Source organism: Microcaecilia unicolor, chromosome 3, assembly GCF_901765095.1.
Source record: "Microcaecilia unicolor chromosome 3, aMicUni1.1, whole genome shotgun sequence".
NCBI lineage: Eukaryota > Metazoa > Chordata > Amphibia > Gymnophiona > Siphonopidae > Microcaecilia > Microcaecilia unicolor.
In genome coordinates this window covers 308393892-308414418 of record NC_044033.1, presented here as the reverse complement: position 1 = coordinate 308414418, position 20527 = coordinate 308393892, and the positions used below count along the sequence as shown (strand labels likewise).

At 44.0% G+C, this 20527-nt stretch overlaps 1 protein-coding gene across 1 annotated transcript in view; it reads right to left on the bottom strand.

The window, feature by feature from the left end:
- The window catches only part of AVIL (advillin), a 125317-nt gene extending 105637 nt beyond the window's left edge, over nucleotides 1-19680 (bottom strand). Inside the window, 2 exon segments of the mRNA XM_030198300.1 lie at nucleotides 410-526; nucleotides 19476-19680. Of these exon segments, the coding sequence (XP_030054160.1) occupies nucleotides 410-475 (66 nt within the window). The 5' untranslated portion in view covers nucleotides 476-526; nucleotides 19476-19680.
- Nucleotides 19681-20527: the final 847 nt, after the last annotated feature.

Sequence of the window (20527 nt, the reverse complement as noted above, 5' to 3'; positions counted from 1 at the left end):
CATTGACTCCTGGAAAATCATGGCAAGGAATCTTCTGTGGGAGATCCTTACAGGAAATACACAGAGAAACCATGATTAGAAAAAAGGAGGCCAGGAAACCCGCTAATTAAAAGTGTTAACGACATCTGAGGAAATGGTACCACACAAGAACTATTCAGTGGCAGTTGTCTTGTCTTCAAAAATATTTTATCTTCTCTGTGAAAGGTATAAAATTCTCAGTTGCATTGTTATATCAATGCTTTTCTTTATGAGTAACAAAAATCGCAACAAAAAAGTTCTTCAAGTGAAAACAGAAATGGAAGGAAATCTCCTGGGTCTGTGAAATTAATATTTAAAGCAAACATCAAACCCCTGGATGGCAGTAGTTCGGGGTCTTCAACACTTAGAGAAAATGAAAGCTTGTTCTTACCTCGATCCTCCAGATGATGATCCCAGGGGCGTTGTTGACCACCTTGAACGCACTGCTTAGTGACATGATTGTCTGTGCTGCTCTCAGCCAGTCTCAGAAGAAAATCCCAAGGAGATGCTGGAGAGAGAGGAAGGGACAGCTCAGGACACCTCTGGAATTCTCCACAAGGTTCTAGATCAGAATTCTAGTCCACAAGAGCCATTGATGGGTTCTATCTTTCAGTGTCATCGCTAAATATTCAGAAGTTGTATCTGCATCTGGCAAGATTCCAGCTTATAGTTAATTTCCATATTCTGAGTATCCTGAAAAGCCAGCCTTTCTGTGGCACTCAAGGACTGGAATTAGATGACATGGTTCTATTTACACCAGTAAATATCAACCCAGTCCTTGGAACCCACCAGCCAGTCGACTTTTCAGAATATCCAAAGTTAACAAACTTGAGAGAGATTGTTTGCACTGAAAGTAGTGCATGCGTCTCATGCATACGCGTTGTGGATATCCTGTAAACCCGACTGGCTGGGTAAGAGTCACTAATTTGGAATACTTCTGGTTTTCTTTTCTCTCTTTTGTTTTTTATATAGCCCAGCAACATCCTCCTGCTCTTCAGAACTGGTTTCTACTGGGGCTACGGTGTCAACAATTTCCATCCACAAGTAATCAGACTTACCCCCTATTTTAACTCTCCTTCCACCTAATCTAGGGCTTCCCAAACCTATCATGGTGGGCCCTCAACCAGTCGGGTTATTAGATCATGCAGATTTCATGTAGATTCCTATCTTCTGAAAATTCATTGTGAACATCCTGACTAGCTAATGATCCCTTAGGACAGGTTTGGGAACCACTGTGGTAATCATTTCACCCCATTAACTGTCCTAGAAAAGGTGTTTCACACTGTGGCTTCTTCTAGAAGCTGGAATATGCTCATCTACACTCTGGACAGTAGCTGTTGCTGTGGTACAAAAGCTAGCAGTGTCTTACTCCTGGAGGCTGTGAATGCAAAACAGCAAAACCTTTGGACACACCCAGCTAGTCAGGTTTTCAGGATATCCACAACGAATAGGCATGAGACTGATTTGCATACAAGGAGCAGTGCATGCAAATCTGTCTCCTACATGTTCACTGTGAATGTTCTGGAAAACCGACTGGCTTGGTGTGTCCTGACGACAGGGTTGAGAATGTCTAGTATAAAATGTTGAAACCTGCCTTCATCATACATATTTCAAAACTTAAAATAAATCTTCACACACAAATGTCTACTTGCTTCAAAGGTGATGTAAATGTGGGTATACACACATATTTTTTAAAATTATGTGGATACACTGCTGCTTAACACCCCCAGTAATATCTACACAGAGTGGACCGGATTCAGTAAATAACACTCAAAGTTGGACACTGCAAAAAATCAGTGCAGAGCGCTCCAAATTGAGCACTCTTTATAGAACGGCGCTTAAAGCCTATTTCTGTGCCCAAATTTGGGCACTGGTATTTATGCCAGCTGAAACCTGGTGTAAATGCCAGCACCCCACTCTTAACCGCAACAAAAGTTACCCAACGCCAACAAAAAAATGTTTCAAAGCACTGACTCCCCAGTGGCGACTCATTTCACATGAGCCTCTCACTTGCAGCTCACCTAGCCTCTTCATCGGGTCAGTATCATGCTTTGACAAGCTGCAATAGTGAAATTTACAATCCTTTTTTTATTTCAAAACCACAAAGGCTTAAAAGTCTTTTTAAATATTTTTGTAAAGAGCACTTTAGTGTAGTTTCTCAGTTGATTGTAGTCTGCCTAGAACTTAACAGTTAAGCAGACTATAAATGCCCAAATTAAATTTAAATGAAATTTATTTAGATTTTGCTCACACCTTTTTCAGTAATAGCTCAAGGTGTGTTACATTCAGGTACACTGGATATTTCTCTGTCCCAGGAGGGCTCACAATCTAAGTTTGTACCTGAGGCAATGGAGGGTTAAGTGATTTGCCCAAGATCACGAGGAGCAGCAGTGGGATTTGAACTAGTGGATTGCAAGACCGGTACTCTAACCACTAGGCCACTCCTCCACTCCACATCTGTAGTCACAGACCAACCGACATTGGCCATGTTTCACTACTGCATCAGGGACAGTCTAAATAACTCCGCTCACACTGTCTAAGGGGCCTGTTTACTAAGGTGCACTAGTGTTTTTAGCACCCACACGTTTACAGCGCAGCTTAGTAAAAAAGGCCTTTTACAAAGGTGCGGTAGGCTCTATGGGCATGCAGCATGTGCCAACATGAGACTACCGCCAGGCTAGCGTGCCCCCAGCAGTAATTTTGGATTTTGCACGTACCCATACTGCTGGGACAATTTATTTTTTTTATTTCCTACCGTGCACGGCGTTTCCAGTGTAAATCAGCAGTTGGTGCATGCAGACCAGTCACCACACGTGTAGCGCATGAGCCCTGACCGCTACATCAACTGGTGGCATTAAGGTCTCAGGTCATAAATAGGCGCATGCTGGTTTCAATTTTACTGCAGGCCCTTTTCTCAGCCCATTGAAAAAAAGCCCTTTTTCCCAGACTTTTAATTTGATTGGAGCACCCAACTTTTGGCATTGGGTGCGGAATGGCAGTATTCTATAACTGTAAGTGCAATTTTTTTAGAATGTTCTACCATGCCCCTGGCCATGTCCCCTTTTAAGTTCAACGCTAGGGGATTTAGGCACGCAGAGTTATAGAATAGCGTGCAGGAAGATGCGTGTGCAAAATATAATTAATGCCACTTAACTGCAATAATTGATTGCTGACATCAATTTATTGCTAGTCATTGGCTTGTTAACTAATTTGTATGCTCATCTTCAATTCACGTGTATACTTCGGTCCCCAAATTTGAGCGCCATATATGGAATCTGGGGGAGTGTCCGTATAATCACGCGCCCGTATACCATGCACAATTTTATAATGGGCCTCTTTGGCATGTTAAACCCCTTTTACACGTGGAAACTGCTTCATAAAATTACCCTTAAAATGTCAAAACGGAACAATATATAAAACTAAACTAAGGGGCCTGTTGTGCCCCATATTCATGGAAGCAGGTTGCTTGTTGTTTATATGTATATATGAGACACTGGTATAGCCAAATTTGGTCCCTATGCTCTTTAAGTAGGATAGGACTACAATGTTGTATAATTGTAGTTCTCATGTGATAGCCTCTTCCTGAGCACCTGTCCCTGTTGCCTATAACGTATGGGACTATTCTTATTGGCTGGCCCTTGTCCCTTTGTATACTGGGCTGTAGCCCACCCCTTCTCTCTCCATGTGGGGTTGAGAATGTGTCTGCAGCATGGGCTTCTAAGAACTGTAAGCTAACTTTGCTGTACCTGTTGCTCCCCCTTCAAACTACTGTAACATAACCAAGTTTTTACTAGTTTAAAGTATTCGCAGCATCTACTCTCTCCGATTGGTGCTGAGATCTCACAGTTCCCCTTGTATATAGGATAAGCTGGTGGAGAACAGACTCCCAGTTCTACAAGGCAGAGACTCGTGTCCAGCACATCTAACTGTAAGTCATTTTCTTTTTTTTTTAATTTGCATTAAAGAAGATTTTGGTTCAAGAGTTCTGAGTCTTCACAGTGATGTTCTATACTCTGGTTATCAGCATGCTAATCTCCTGAGTAGAGAGCCTATCATAAGAGAAAGCAGAACAGGGCCCTTATATGAAACCATGACAAATTGGTGTTACCGTGGCTTAGCAGCTGGTTCAAAACACAGCAGTTAAATTGATACACAGTGGCAAAAATGTTGATAGCATTTCCCCTCTCCTTCAAGTAGTACGCTGGTTGCCCATCCAATACTGGGTCCTTTTAAGATTGTTGGTACCACTTTCCACCCACTCTTCCTATTCAAACATCTCATACCTTATTCCCCGACATGTACTTTACGTTCTTTCCAACAGCATCTTTTAGTAGTACCCTCGTTTCTTCAGGTGTGTTCACATCTTGCAAGAACCACCTCGTTCTCAGTTGTTTCACTCACCCTATGGACTGATATTCCTTTACACCTACAAACCAAACTCTCATTTCTAAGATTTAAAGCTATTCTTAAAGCTTATCTTTTCACTAAAGCGTTATCTCTGCTCCTCAGTAATTACAAATCTCGTTTGCCACCCCTCGCAGTGAGTTTATCCCTTACAGACTCTTGTCAATTTGTCTTATTTTCACTTTCCCTTCCCCACCTCTTGTTCTTTCCTAGTTTAATTTTAATTACTTCTATTCCTAACCTTGGATTTTATTAAAATCCCCCATGTAACTTAATTTTATGTTTTGTTTTAACCTAATACTTCCAACCATGATTTTCATTTGTGAACCACTTAGTTATTTTTTTTACTATTATTTGCGGTATATCAAATAAAGCTGAATTGTGAACTGTGGCTTTACCATGCAGTAGCTGCAAATTTAACATGGTGACTACTGGGGACATTCCCCATGGAGGTTTTATGACAGGAGATGGCATGAGCCTATCTCACCCATTCTGTGGGCTGAAGCCAGTGGGCGGAGCTTGCCTCCATATTGTGTGACCCCAAACATTCGCAGACGCCACTGAAAACAATAGCAAACTTGTGAGGTTTATGACTGCCTATGTGGTTTTTTTTTTTAATTTGAAAGTTTCCGATATATAACCTGAGGCACTCCAGAGTGGCAGACTTGTTTTTGGAGCCGCTTTTCGAAGGGGGCAGCTTTAAGAAAGGCCCCAGATCTGCTTGAGCCTTGGGGCCTAGTTGTGGGGAACTCTCCCCCCCCCCCCCCCCCCCACCTGAGGTAAAAATAAACCTTGGGTTACATATTGAAAGTTTTCAAATAAATAAAAAAAGCTATCAAATAAAAAAACCACACATAGGCAGTCATAAACCTCACAAGTTTGCTATTGTTTGGGGTCACACAATATGGCAGCTGAGCGGGGGAGATGGCTTCAACTTTTTGAACACGGAGAAAGAAAGTGAGGAGGATAGGCAAAAGAATTTTAATTTTTACAAACATAAAAACGACCCGACACAGCCGTGTTTCGGCGCTAAGGCCTGCCTCAGGGGTAAATGTATCTAAATAAAATAAAGCATAAGAAATATATAAATAATGAGTAATAAAATGTAAACTAAAAACAAATAGGAAAAACATGGAAACTTAAAAACATGTACAGTATACACAGATTAAAGCAGTACTCAAACAAATGATATGATAAATGAATATTATGTTTAAATCTTTTTATTGACTAGAAGATCAATACAAACAAGCAAAAAACTGCAACATAAACACCGTTCAAATACAAAAAGAAAACGTATCCAACCTTCCCATAGTCAACAAGGCACTGTTTTCTTTTATCCCCAAGCACCCCAATCCCGTCTCTATTTCCTCTAATTATAATTCCACAATTTTATTGATGTCAAATCAAATATTACAGCAGTGCCATAAATACTATGACCTCCATAAATGCAACAAATTGACCAAAGAAAGGACAAACTGTCATTCATCTTTAGCACATTCCCCCTCCCCCAACCCCCTTCCCACTCACACCAAGTAGGCATAGGTAACTGAAATGATACATTAAATTAAAAAAAAAAAAAACAGCCTTTCGTTCCCCATACATCCCCTCTCCCCCCCCCCCCCCCAAGGAGAGCACCGAGGTCCAGGACCCCCAATTACAACAATCACAAATGATTTAAAATAAAGCTTTGTGCCTTGGGAGATAAAGAAAAAATGTATTATTCCCAAACTGCCAAGAAATCCTTCCGGCGTCTAGGGGATACACAAACTGTTCTACCCTCCCGCAGCATATGTTGATGTAATAAATTATGCCAGCCCCAAAACGAGGGGGCCCATGAACATTGCCTTATGGAAAATTTTCCTCCTTCCCCCTCCCCCTGCAACTGAACTCTCTCACATTTGTCTAATAAAAAAATCAACGGTTGAAAGGGGATTTATAGAGTGTAAAATCTTACCCACATATCTAGCAATTTGAGTCCAGAATCTATTAACCCTCGGACACCCCCAAAAGGTATGGAAAGGTTGGATCCTGCATTTTGAACACAAAGGAGTGGAAGAGTGGCCAACTGGTTAGAGCACCACCGGTCTTGCAATCCAGAGGTGGCCAGTTCAAAATCCCACTGCTGCTCCTTGTAATCCTGGGCAAGTCACTTAACCCTCCATTGCCTCAGGTACAAACTTAGATTGAGAGCCCTCCTTGGACAGAGAAATATCCAGAACACCTGAATGTAACTCACCTTGAGCTACTACTGAAAAAGGTGTGAGCAAAAATCTAAAAAAATAAAAATAAAGGGCAATCAATGCCACCAATATGGAACTGAGTCTGGGAGATATATGCGCAGTATAAAGTTCAAAATTGACACTCTTGTAATTCCGCTGCTTGAGTAATCTGAGGGATGCATGGCACCGAAGTTGCTAAATCCAAAGATTCCGGCAATCTTTGCAAATCCACTGCCCACTGCTCCCGCACCCACTTGACAAGGGGTAGTTGGGAATATGCACAACAAAGATAAATGAATATTATAGAACGCTTTCCGTTACATTTGTTTCCTCTTATAAACGATATACTTTCTTGTCACTTTGTACCTTTACAATACAGCACTTTCAGCTAACAATTTATGCTTTCATCTAGACTGTATAACATTTTCATAGTGGACTTTGCCATCTGCTCTTACACAATCCTATCGCCAAGATTATAAGAGGTACCATTTAATATTCATTGTATGAGCACCATATCACGTTTTAACGAGTCTTTTAATGTCCTTTTATTTTGTTTTGATATATGTATAGCACTATCTATATACTATAAGAATGTTCTTTGAAGCGTTCTATAATATTCAGCCACCAGCCAAGGTATGTGAGGAGGCGGCGGCGGCAGGGGGGCCAAAATGTGCCCCCTCACTTTGGGCTCTGGATCCCCTCCACGTCGAAGTCTGGCTATGCCACTGTTGTGTGCTATTTTCCAGCACTATGTACCAGAGGAGTGGCCTAGTGGTTAGGGTGGTGGACTTTGGTCCTGAGGAACTGAGTTTGATTCCCACTTGAGGCACAGGCAGCTCCTTGTGACTCTGGGCAAGTCACTTAACCCTCCATTGCCCCATGTAAGCCGCATTGAGCCTGCCATGAGTGGGAAAGCGCAGGATACAAATGTAACAAAATAAATATCTGGGGTAGTGTTTCCCAGGTCCGGTTCTGGACTGCCCCCTTGCCAGTCGGGTTTTCAGGATGTCCACAATGAGTGTGCATGAAAGACGTGCATGTAATGGAAGCAGTGTATGTCATGCGTGTTCATTGTTGATGTCCTGAAGGCCTGACTGGCAGGGGGTGCTGCAGGACTGGATTTGGGGAAACCCTGATCTAGGGCACTGCACTCTGCTCATGCTGGTTTACCGGACCTCAAGCATGGAATAAGCTACCTTTGATTTTGAAATCTCAGCAGCGCACTGTATCATTTAAACAGATGTTGAAGCATTATCTGTTAGACCATCTTATTGATTGCTAATGCTGTTTTTTGCATTGATGCTGCAGTATTTATACTGAACTGACGCCATTGTGTTTTTGAGTTTCTTCTGTCGTGTCTTTGAAATTATGTATGTTACGTTGCTACCTGCCTTGGATAAAGGCGGACTATAAATGAAATAAGCATAAACATTTACACCAGCTTTCCGCAGGCGTAAGTCTGGTGCCCAAAGTTAGGGTGCTGATCTTTTCCATGGTCCATTTTTGAGCACCATTTATAGAATCTGATAGTAAGTGGTCCTCGCTAGCTGCAAAAGTGGTGATTAGTGCATGGGATTTGCAGCCTGCTAACTACAAAACACCTTCTACATAGAGAGTTGCACAGGGACAGAAATCTAACCCGTTCCCACCCGTCCCCGCTGGAATCTTACCCATCCCCGCAAGAATATAACCCAGTGGCGTAGCCACAGGTGGGGCTGGGTGGGCAGGTGCCCACCCACTTAGGGCTCAGGCCCACCTAACAGTAGCACATGTTTAGCGGTAGCTGGTGGGGATCCCAAGCTCCGCTAGCTGAAGATTTCCCCCTGATGGTAACGAAAACGCTACTCTCCACAATACCGGCATCTGCACATGCTCAGTTTTCAGCGCATGCCTGCTGCCCACTGCCAAGATAGAAAGAAGCATTTTCCCACCAGCTGAGATATTTTTTTGGTGGTAGGGGGGAGGGGAGAACACTTGATGCCCACCCATTTCTTGCCCTTGTCCACCCAAAATCTATTGTCTGGCTACGCCCCTGATATAACCCATTCCCATTTGTCCCTGCCAGAATTTAATGGTACCTAAAAATAATTCTGGTTTATTCTCTGTCTCTCTCTCTCTGGGTTTGAGCCACAGCACTGCAGGCAAGGAAGGAACGGAAGTTCGAACGTGGAACAATCTGTTGTACACACGTAAGACTCATCTCTAATTCGCTGGTACTGTGTGCTGAGAGGTTGCCACATGCATATGCAAGTATGTCAGGTGACCTCTGATGCTCGTGCCTGTGCAAGAGCTTGGGCTGCACATCAGCCTGGGAGCAGAGAGGATTAATGAAGACTCTCCGCATCTATGCTGTTAAAGCAAGGAGGATGAGGAGGCAGCACTTAAAGAACTTGGTACTTGGTAGGTAAGAGGCTGGCGCAGATGCCACTTACACTTCCATGGGAACTCCGCAGGAACTGTTTCCATCCCCATGGGAACCCCAGAGGAATTGCTTCTGTCCCCACGGGAGCCCCGCAGAACTGCTTCCATCCCCGCGGGAATTCTCCAGCCCCAGAAGGAATTCCTGCGGGATTCCCACAAAACCCCATTCCCGTGCAGGTCTCTACTTGCACGCCCACTCTCTGCTCATGACACAGCCCCTAAGACTAAAAGCACTTAATGCAGTGCTTACCACCCAGTAACTACAAAAATTAAGTAATGTTAAGGTGCTTTAAGTAAAGCCCCTTCACATGGTTCTGCCCTAGCAGTTTCCACGTGGTAAACCAAGCGTTAGCCCCTTAATTCTATATAGTACACCAAAGACACCAATTATGCACCTAATTTTAGGTTCTCAAATGGCAGTTAAGCACCACAACAGGGGTGACACAGCAGTTAGAGGCCTAAGTGCATTTAAGCACTATTCTATAACTTGGCGCCTAAGTGCTTTAACTCATAACTGCAAACAGGAAGTTCACATGAGAGGGGTGGGTCATGTGCCTTCCGACTATTTAAGCAAGTACTTTATTAAATCCTATCAGTTAAGCGCCTAACTACTTCATTTAGGCCTCACCCATTTACACCTGTCATAGTGCAAGCCTACATTTAAGTGCCTAATTGCTGGCTTAGGCTAGTCTTCTATAAGGGACTAGCCCAGGGGCAGACCGACAGTGGTCGGGGCCCCCTGGGCAGTAAAGGTCACTACCTGCCGTCCCATTGGTGTACCGTTGCAGTTGCTGCCCCCTCCCACACACTACAGACCCCTGAGCCAAAGTGGGGTCTCCCTGGTCCTACCTTGAAGTGCCCTGGTGGTCTAGTGGCTTTCCTGCCCGCTATTGCTACTGTGCCCGGTGCCACCATGTTTTCAAAATGGTTGCCAAGACTTCCTGCGGTAGTCTCGAACGTCTTGGCAGTCTCACCAGTCATTTTTAAAACACAGCGGCGGCGGCGCCAAGCAGAGTAGCAGCAGTGAGCAAAAAAGAGTGGGATTCTTTCCTGCCCCCGCGGAGGCCACCAGGACCCACAAAAGGTAGGATCAGGAGGGGCTGTAATGTGTGGCTGTGGCAGTGGTGGGCAACAGGGCACAGTCTTTTGGCCCCCTAGAGCCTCTAGGCCCTCGGAGTACTGCCCGGCTGCTCAAATGGTCAGTCCACCCCTGGACTATCCATTATAGAATACTAGCTTGGCACCTAACTTTTAGCATGCTTTTACAGAATTCCCCCTAGGAACAAGGCAGACACACCTCAAGAACATAATCCAAAGAAATTAAAGTGGAAGCTATGCGAAAGCAGCTTCCCACAGCTGTGACCTACAGCATCCCATTCCTACCGTCTCTACCCTTGCTTTTAAACAGTAGCTGTTATATCATTCGATCACAATTATGTCATCAGCCTGCAAGGTGTACACACAGGCAGAAAATCCCCAAGTGCTTTGCTCCTCCAGGCTTTCTATTCTAGCTCTGGTGTCCTTACGGGAAAGGGGATTGCAGGAATCCCGCAGGGATGGAAGTAGTTGCTGCCGAATTCCCGCAGGAGTGTAGTCAAAATCTCTGGCAACGCGGGTAAAGGTGAGTATGGGCTAGATTCTAGTGAGGATGGGTGAAATTTCTGTACCTGTGCAACTCTAGTCCTTATAAGTCACAGATTCATAAGAGCTAAATAGAAAGAAATAATTGTAGGTGCATCATGCATCTATTCCTCCAATCAAAAGAGGAAAAAAAAAACAACCCCATAAAACCTTTGACCTTGCAGTGTAGCTTGGACTTCTGTTCTGTTTGCAGATGCCTTTACTGCTTAAGGCTGCATTATATTTCTCTTGCAGTTCTTAGCTGTACTGCCTGCCAAATCAAATACAGGTATTTATTTTATTTTATTGTGTGTGCTTTTAACGTGGCACAAACAGAATAGTCAGGACAGCTGAGAGGAAAGTAGAGACACACCCACATATTTTCTATGTCTTTTTTCCTATTATTTTTTTTAATAATGTCTAATTATTAGTGGTTTTCAGTTTACATACACACTGAGACACAAAAAAAGAGGAAGCAGCACTGTATCTTCTTGAGTGCTCTCAAGTGAACAAACAAATAGCTATCTGTTTATACCACACAACAACAAGCCCTCAGCACATAGGATCCCACCAAGCACCTTAAGCTGAGCTCTATAGTTCTGGCAGCAGTTACAGCTCAATGATGTTCCCTTAAACACTGAAAGCCCCCCTACCCCCCCCCCCCCCCCCCCCCCCCCTCACCCCATCCTACAATAACTCCATTTGTTATTAGTTGGTTATTCATTAACCGGCAATAACCATGATTTGCCACTGGGGCCTTTCCAGTGAAATCAGGACCTTGCCTTCTACAGGTTTTTTGCCTTTATAGTTTGTCATTTTCAAGTCTATTTCTGTCATTCTGCCCAATTCCTCAGACCAGTCTAAGATACTGAGTTGAATGGGGACAGAAAGGGGACAGAAATTTCACCCAGCCCCGTTAACAATCTAACCCTGCAAGTAATCCCTTCCATCCTCTCCCGTCCCCACAAGTAATCTCAGTCATCCCCATCCATCTCCTGTACTAAAATAACCAGACTTGAGGCTAAATAACCCAACCTATGCCATCATTCTGGAAAAACTTATACGTTCACAATTGGTTTCTTCAGCCACCTTTGGAGTGGAGGAGTAGCCTAACGGTTAGTGCAGCCGCCTTAGAACCAGGTTTGAATCCCACTACAGCTCCTTGTGATTCTGGGCAAGTCACTTAATCCTCCATTGCCCCAGGTACAAAATAAGTACCTGCATACAATATGTAAACTGCTTTGATTGTAACAACTGAAAGGCAGTATATCAAATCTCATCCCTCTTTGCCAGCTCCATCATTAACACATGTTTCCCTCTTGTCCATGCTTTAGCTCCAGTACTGAGTGTTGTCCTCCAACTGCCACAGTCTCACCTGTCCACCAACCCCAGCACCTCAATATGCTGGAGGTGCAGACACGGATCTTGCCTGTATACATGTACTGAATTACAGCCTCCACCATCTCCAGGTCAGGGCCAGGCTTTGAGCTCCACTTGCGCATTTCCACATAGCCAAAGAGTAACTCCTCAAAGTGGCCAGAGAGGAGCAGCATGAAATAGTCGGTGGCAGAAGCAAGCACAGAATAATATCGCAGAAGAGGCCTAGCTTACGTTGTTCATTATGCCACCAAGGCAGCTCCCAGCAATGGCTATCCGATACGAAGTCCTTGGTTTCTGCTCAGGCTCAGTCTCCATCCACCGCCGAATCCTTGGCTACAGCATCTAAGTTGGTGGGAAGCGGCTGGGGCTGAGGAGAAGTGCTGGTCATTGCCATCTTTACAGTAGCCCATGTTGATGATAACTTCTGGCGTAGGAAAAGAAATTGAAGATGGTGCTGCATCAGGGGGCAGGGCTAGGAGGTCACAGTCACCAATCGCCAGTCACCACATTCACTCACCTGGTGTTTGGCGACTGCGACCTTCCAGTCTGCCCCCTGATCAGCGACGAGACGGCAGCCATGCCACAAGGAAAGGATAGGTAGGCTGGCCCAGCACTTAGTACACTTCCGCAGGATTCCCACAGACCTGGAGGGGATCCCCGCAGGAGTCCTGTGGACCTGGAAGGAATCCCCATGGGATTCCCGCTAACCCCGTTCCTTTGCATCTCTGTAGTCTACGATTGTAAGGGATAACATCTCACGCCAGGTTCTCAGGATAACTCTTCTACACACTAATGGATGTCCTTCCTTCTTTCCTGAGGGGTCCTTTTACTAAGTTGCTCTAAGAAATAGGCTTAAAGCGCCCTTAAACAGGCCTTTCCCAAGCGCTAAGCCCATGTCTAGCATGGCCTTCAAAAAAGGGCTTTTTTTCCAATTTGTTTCATTAATGGTCATGTGCTAATGTTAACACAGGTGCACAGCTATTAAAAAAAAAACACCACAGGAGAACTTACTGCCTCCTGTTTAGGTGGTGTTAAGGTTTCCCACATTATGGATGCAGTAACTAGTTAAGGCGTGTCAGGGCGTGCAGCGGTGATGTCCATTCTCCATCCCTGACATGCCCCCCAAAGAAAACACAAGAAAATAATTACTGTACTTTAAGTGCACACAGATGGCAATAATTAACATGAAATGTTTTAGCATGTCTTGTGTTAGGCCATTTTTCCTGCATTGCAGGAGGCAGATAACACAGAACATCAATCCAAGCACTGTCACCCAGGAAGAATTTCCTGAATACAACTTCACTTCAGCCCAAACGTACTGCACTCCAGGGTCCTCAAATCAAGTGTGTTAGGCTTCCCTTCATGCTACTCAGCTTCCAACAGGTCGTTGGATGGGTACAGCATTCAGATGCACTAGCATCAAGTGTGCCCTTAATAAATATACTGAACTGTAGTTTAACAGAGCACCTCCATAATACTGACATCATTTCATGCTGCCCCTCAACCAAAGAGTCTAGACCTAGCTCTCTGACCCTAGCCTTCCCACACAGTATTGGCTCCAGGTCATTGTCCTCGATTATTGCACTGTATATTTTACGTTCTGGATCCCTCAAAGATCCTGGGAAGAAGGCAACCCTTTCCAAGAACACTGGCAGGCTTCAAATGATCGGCAAACATCACCATCCTTCTTAACTGGAGACATACAGAAAAGGCTTTCCTTCAAAAAGTATGAAAAAGTCATCAGGCCTGATGTGAAAGGACATTCCATACCTTTTGAGGCCAGATGTTCCATAGCTCATCACATTTAAGAAGCACAACTGGACAAAAAGGAGCCAAGCCTCTTTTCTTCCTGAGGGCCCACTATTCCCTAGCCCTACTTTCTAATCCATGCCTTGTTAGAGGCTCCCAAGGGGTCCCATTCCCAATGCTGGCTTTCCCCTGGATTGATCCATTGAGACAGAAGATGAAAAAGCAATGCTAGGTAATGTTGTAGAGGTCAGGCTGAAAAGTAGAGAAAGAGTATAAATATAAAAGTAAACATAAACAAGTGCAAGAAAAATAATACACATAATAATAAAATAACAAAAAAAATGATGATGATGATAATAATAATAATAAATAAAGCAGGGTAACAATATTAAATACTGTATAACCAACAGGAAAATACATATGCATATACAAGTATAGAAATAAAAATAAAATAATTGCAAGTATAAAAGCAAAACAATTGCATATAAACATACATGTTGTGCCATTATGCTGGTATCACATAGAATGTATGTTTATATGTAATTGTTTTGCTTTTATACTTGCAATTATTTTATTTTTATTTCTATACTTGTATATGCATATGTATTTTCCTGTTGGTTATACAGTATTTAATATTGTTACCCTGCTTTATTTATTATTATTATTATTATTATTATTATTATTATCATATTTATTTCTACTTTTTATTATTCTTTGTACATTTTGTCATATTAATCAGTTAGTTCTTTATTGATTTTTTGTTATTTTATTATTATGTGTATTATTTTTCTTGCTCTGTTTAGGTTTACTTTTATATTTAATTTTGTAGACTCCTGAAGAAGGCGCTCCGGCGCCGAAACACGGCTGTGTTGAGTCATACTTTTTTTGATGTTACCAATAAACTTTTTTTAATCATACGTCCTTCTCTCTGTTTGGAAAGAACCTACCTTCCATACTCCTTCTCTACTTTGCACCTGACTTTTTTCATGGGGATCAAGTGCACCTCCACACTCAGTGTGGTCTCTCTCCTGTAGAGGTCAGACTAGCCAGTTACCCCTCACCTTTATGCTTTGTAAAGTCTTCAGACTTACTGTATATGGCTTTGTTTTAAGCTAAGGAAACTCTGTCTGAATCTTAATCAGGCTCACAAAAAAAAGGTAAAATACATCCTGAGCACTAGATTGTATTTCCTCTCTGCAGTAAATGAGGAGTAGGGAGGAAGAGGTGGAAAGAGCAGATTACGTTAACCAATATTCTGGAAGTCACTGAAAAACAAAACGTTTGTTATATAAAGTGGAGAGATAATAAAAATCATCTGTTTCCAGTACTGAATCTGATCCCACTCATAGCATTTGAATCTTCTTGGCCTGGGACAGGTTACGTGACTGTCACTTCCCAAAATGTGCTTCTGCCACAGAGCAAGTCAGTGCTTGGGTAACTCATAAACAGATAAAAGACTTTTTTCCTAACTTCCTTATTTCCTATTCTTCCTACCGCAGGCACAGTGAAGCTGCACAAAATTCAGGAAGCTGTGCTGAAGAGGAAACGCTTTCCTCAGACACGCAACTTGTAGCCTGCAGCACTCAGCGTAACCGGCCAAAACAGGGGTACAGGGGTGGAGTTCAGGCACTGGTACCTCAGTGCAGAAACCTCATCGGAAGCTGTTTTTCCAAAGAATCCAGTAGTCATGTTCAGTCACTTCACATTCTTCTACTACTACTTACTACTACTTGACATTTCTATAGCACTACTAGGGTTACACAGCGCTGTACAATTTAATAAAAAAAGGGGCAGTCCCTGCTCAAAGGAGCTTACAATCTAAAGGACGAAATGACAAGTTGGGGTAGTCTAGATTTCTTGAATAGTGGTTAGGTGCCAAAGGCGACATTGAAGAGATGGGCTTTTAGCAGGGATTTGAAGATGGGCAGGGAAGGGGCCTGGCATACGGGCTCAGGGAGATTATTCCACGCATGGAGTGAGGTGAGGCAGAAAGGGCGGAGCCTGGAGTTGGCGGTGGTGGAGAAGGGTACCGAAAGGAGGGATTTGTCTTGAGAGTGGAGGTTATGGGTAGGAACGTAAGGGGAGATGAGGGTAGAGAGGTAGGGAGGGGCTGCAGATCGAGTGCATTTGTAGGTTAGGAGGAGAAGCTTGAACTGTATGCGGTACCTGATCGGAAGCCAGCGAAGTGATTTGAGGAGAGGGGAGATGTGAGTATATCAGTCCAGGCGGAAGATAAGACGTGCAGCAGAGTTCTGAACGGACTGAAGGGGGGATAGGTGGCAAAGTGGGAGGCCAGTGAGGAGTAGGTTGCAGTAGTCGAGGCGAGAGGTGATGAGAGAGTGGATGAGAGTTCGGGTGGTGTGCTCAGAGAGGAAAGGGCGAATTTTGCTAATGTTGTAAAGGAAGAAGCGACAGGTCTTGGCTATCTGCTGGATATGCGCAGAGAAGGAGAGGGAGGAGTCAAAGATGACTCCAAGGTTGCGGGCAGATGAGACGGGGATGATGGGGGTATTGTCAACTGAGATAGAGAGTGGAGGGAGAGGAGAAGAGGGTTTGGGTGGGAAGACAATAAGCTCGGTCTTGGCCATGTTCAGCTTCAGGTGGCGGTTGGACATCCAATGAAGATTCATGAGTTAGATCTGAGTACACTGCCTCATGAATATTCATTGTGGATATCCTGAAAACCTGACTGACTGGGGTTCCCTCAGGACAGGTTTGGGAACCCCTGATTAGCACAATTTGTATAACGTGCAAATCAATCTCATGTATATTCATTGTGGAAACCTTGAAAACCTGACTGGGTTGTGGCCCTCGAGGACCCTGGTTGCCCACCGCGATATAGCACATCCCAAACACTTGCAGTTCTGTACAAACCCCCATAATGGTCAGTCGCTTCTCCTTAGAAATGATAATCTAGTCAAGCCTGCCAGTCAGAGGCTTTGAGTTAAACCAGCAAGGCTATGACTGGGCAATAAGGGAGGTGGTTAGACGTGGGATTAAAGTGACGGTATTAGATTGCTGCCTAATAGGCAACCATTGTGGTTGGTGTTTTTTTTTTTTTTAATGCCAGCCCTGGTGCTTAGAAACATACTGAATATTCAGGGTCAGTATCCATATTGCAGCTGATATGGAACATCTGGACACAGTGGTGAGCAGCCACACTATCCAGATGCTGGAGATATTCAAACCACTATCCGGATAGCAACTGGATAAAGTTTGCACAGTAATTTTTCTGTCTTAACTTATCCAGGTAGTTATCTGGAAAGTGACAAAGTTCAGACCACTGTTCACATAGCTATGAACTCCACCATGATCCAGCTGTGGCTGAGGGGAAATATCCAGATGATTGTGACAGTTATCCAGATATTTCCCTTGAAATACTGGCCCCTTGGTATCATGATTTATTAGTACTTAAAAGTCCTTTAAAGCTCTTTCTGTTTAGCTGCTCTGGCTGGTATGAAGGTAATTAGATTGGTGGTACCTGCTGTCCTGATCATCATCAGAGCTTCCTTCCTTAGAACATAAGAGTAGCCATACTGGGCCAGACCAATGAATGGTCCATGTAGCCCAGTATCCTGCTTCCAGCAGTGGCCAAGCCAGGCATCATGCTCACACATGTAAAGCAGGAATACAGCAGAGGCAACTGAAGGGTGGATCTTCATCAGAGCCTCTACAAATGTCACACTGGTTATGTAAAGCAAGAGTACAGCACAGACAGCTGAAGAGCAGATCTTCATTAGAGCTCTGTGTTGTTGTCTCACAGTTAAACATAAATGGGGGATTCTCTATATGGCACCTAAAAAATCTGCGCGGAAAACATTTTTGCCTAAGCGTATTCTATAAGCGGCGCCTAGATTTAGGCGTGATATATCAAATATGCTTGGTTGAGATCCCAGCGCCTAAAACTACACGCATCCATTTACACCATCGAAAATGTGGCATAAATCCTGGCGTGTAGATTTAGGCGCAGAGGGCCATATTCTATAACTATACATGTAAATTTTGGAACGCCCACAAAAACGCCCATTCCTCTGCCCATAACCATGCCCCTTTTTGTCTGTGCGCATTAGAAGTTAGGCACAGTACATTGTGCGTGTAAATTCTAATTATTGCCAATTAGTGCTCATTATTGCTTAAGTGCTGTTTATCAACCCTAATTAGCTTGTTAAGCCAATTGTTATGTGTGTTGTTATAGAATCCGCCTGGATTTCAGCACAGATCTCTAGGCATGCTATATAGAATCCGGAGGAATACAGCACTGACAGCTGAACAGCATATTTTCATCAGAGTTGCATGTAAGCATCACATTCAAACATGTAAAGCATGGATTCAGCAAAGGCAGCTGAAGTGCAGATTTTCATCTAAGAACCCTACAAAAGTCTCACCTATCCTTGCAAAGCATGAATACAGCACTAATGACCATTGTCTCACAGCTGGACCTACAGAATGAAGTTGACGAACAGAACTTCATTTGAGCTGCTTTCAAGCATCCCGCTGAATCATGTAAAGCATGAACACAGCATCAACAGCTGGAAAGCAATTGCAGGCAAGATTTAAAATGGAGAGGATGTATATAGAATAATGGCTCCAGACGGGTTACAAAGCAAAAATTAAGCACATCAGCAAAATTGTACAAAACAATGTAAAATCATTAACCTAAAAGACCGTCTATCTAATAATGAAAACGTTTCTGAAATTGCCAGAATTTCAGTTTTGCATGAAATTTTGAAATAATTTCTTCCCAACAAAGTGTAGAAACTTATTCGCAGAACATATACGGATGAGACAACGCAAAGAAACTTTGAAATAAAAAGACCAAAGGAGGAAGTCAAAAAGACCGAAAGAGGGAGTCTGTTCGGATGATCCTGGAGATTAATAATCCTCCAGTGACACTGAGAGAGACACAAAGCCGGCGGTGGGATGCCCTGCCCTGCCCTCTGCAGTATTTTTCTGCCTGGGATTGTCATTTTCATCAAATGACCCCCCCGGGGTTTTCAGCCTGCCAGCAGACTTCAACACAGAAAGCAATGAAGTCGAGTTTTAACATTACAGCGCTCCCTGTTCCCCTCTCCGCCCAGTTTCCACCCCAGTTCCGATGCGCCCCAGTCAGTCTTCGACTGGTGGGACTGGAGGCACCAGATACTACTAAACCTCTTACAGCAGGAAGACGGATTGGGCAGGTTACAGCACTTCACTCCATCACCAGAATGACAGTCAGTACAGCTTGAGCCCAATGAAAGGGGCGAGAAGAAGGGGAAACGGGGTGGGGGGGGGGGAGTAAAAACAGATTTACTGTACCAGTACGAACTCCCCAAGCCACAGGCGTAAGCGAGACGTTCTCTGTCACCCCCCTGTCCACAAATTGAAAATGCAGCAAAACACATGGCAAAAAAGTAGCACACAATTACTTCCAGACAGGCAGGGAAGTACAGTCAGCCCATTGTTAAAAGCCAGCTTTGGCAGAGCTGGTAAGTCCCAGAATTTTATCAAAGTATGTTACACCACCACCCAACGACGACAAAAATCAGCCCAGAAAGTCTGCCTAGTAATCAAGAGTGCGCTCCCACCCAGCTTCACCATCAGTAATTACACTTTACATTCATCCCTTCTCTCCCTACATCAAATAAAGCAAAGACCGGAGGCTAATTAAAGAAATACACTTACTCAAGGGTGAGCCCCGGGAGGAAAAGGGTCCAGCAGGGATCTGCCTCTGGGTCGAGGTCCCGGGCTGCTTTTCCAGACGTGTCACAGAGAGGGGATGTCACCTCCTTCTCTCCTCATCAGCAGCACAGTGCCGGGGAGGGAGCTGCTCTGTCACTGTGCCTCGGGTCCCAGCCCAACACACAAAGGGTTCTAGCTAAAGAGCTAGGAAACCTCTCTACAGCCCTGCTCTAACCACATCCTCCTTCTCCACCTCCCTCCCCCCCCCCCCCTTTCTAGCATCAGAGTAACCTGACCAGGGTGGAGACAGCCTACTGTGGCCAATAAATCATGTCTGCAGCCTATAAAATTATACACGTGGGGGACAACTCTGTATAGGGCCTTTAGGTCCCTCTAATCAAAAAATCCCTAGTAGTTCAGAAAAGGCTGGGCCAACGTGGTCTTTTCTAAAAGGCCTGCAGCACCAACAATAAGATGCCATGTACGGGGGGAGGGGGGGGGGGGGGGGACGGCCAGCTTAGGGAAAAAAATGAAAATAAGAATGCATCACTAGGGAGCTTGCACGCCTAAGTAGCGCTGAATGCACGGGTAAGTGGCGATCTCGGTACCTGTATGTGCAAGTGGCAGGTTTTGAAAATCAGAAAGGAAATACGAATTTAAAAAAGGGTGGGGGATGAAAAAGAGCACTATAGGTGCTGTAAACATATCAGAGCATAATATCCTGCTCACGGCTCTATATTTCAATCATATTTACCACTAACATTGGGCTTCACAGGTACTTCCCCCAGTCAGGTACTGCTGTACCGAAACTCTGCTGAGCTGAGTATACTGAGTACGAAAAGGCTGTGGTAATTCCTTGGGACTTTGCTGTTGTGTGGGCTGCTTATTCCTATCAAGCTGAGCACCAGGAGTTTGAGATATAACTGGCTTTGCAGCGTTTCTTAATTGCCCTATAGCAGCACCTTCACTCTGAGCAGGCATAAGAGACTCTGGAGAGTAGGTTGTTGCACTTGGTATTATTAAAAATCAGAATGAAATATGAGTGATTAGATATA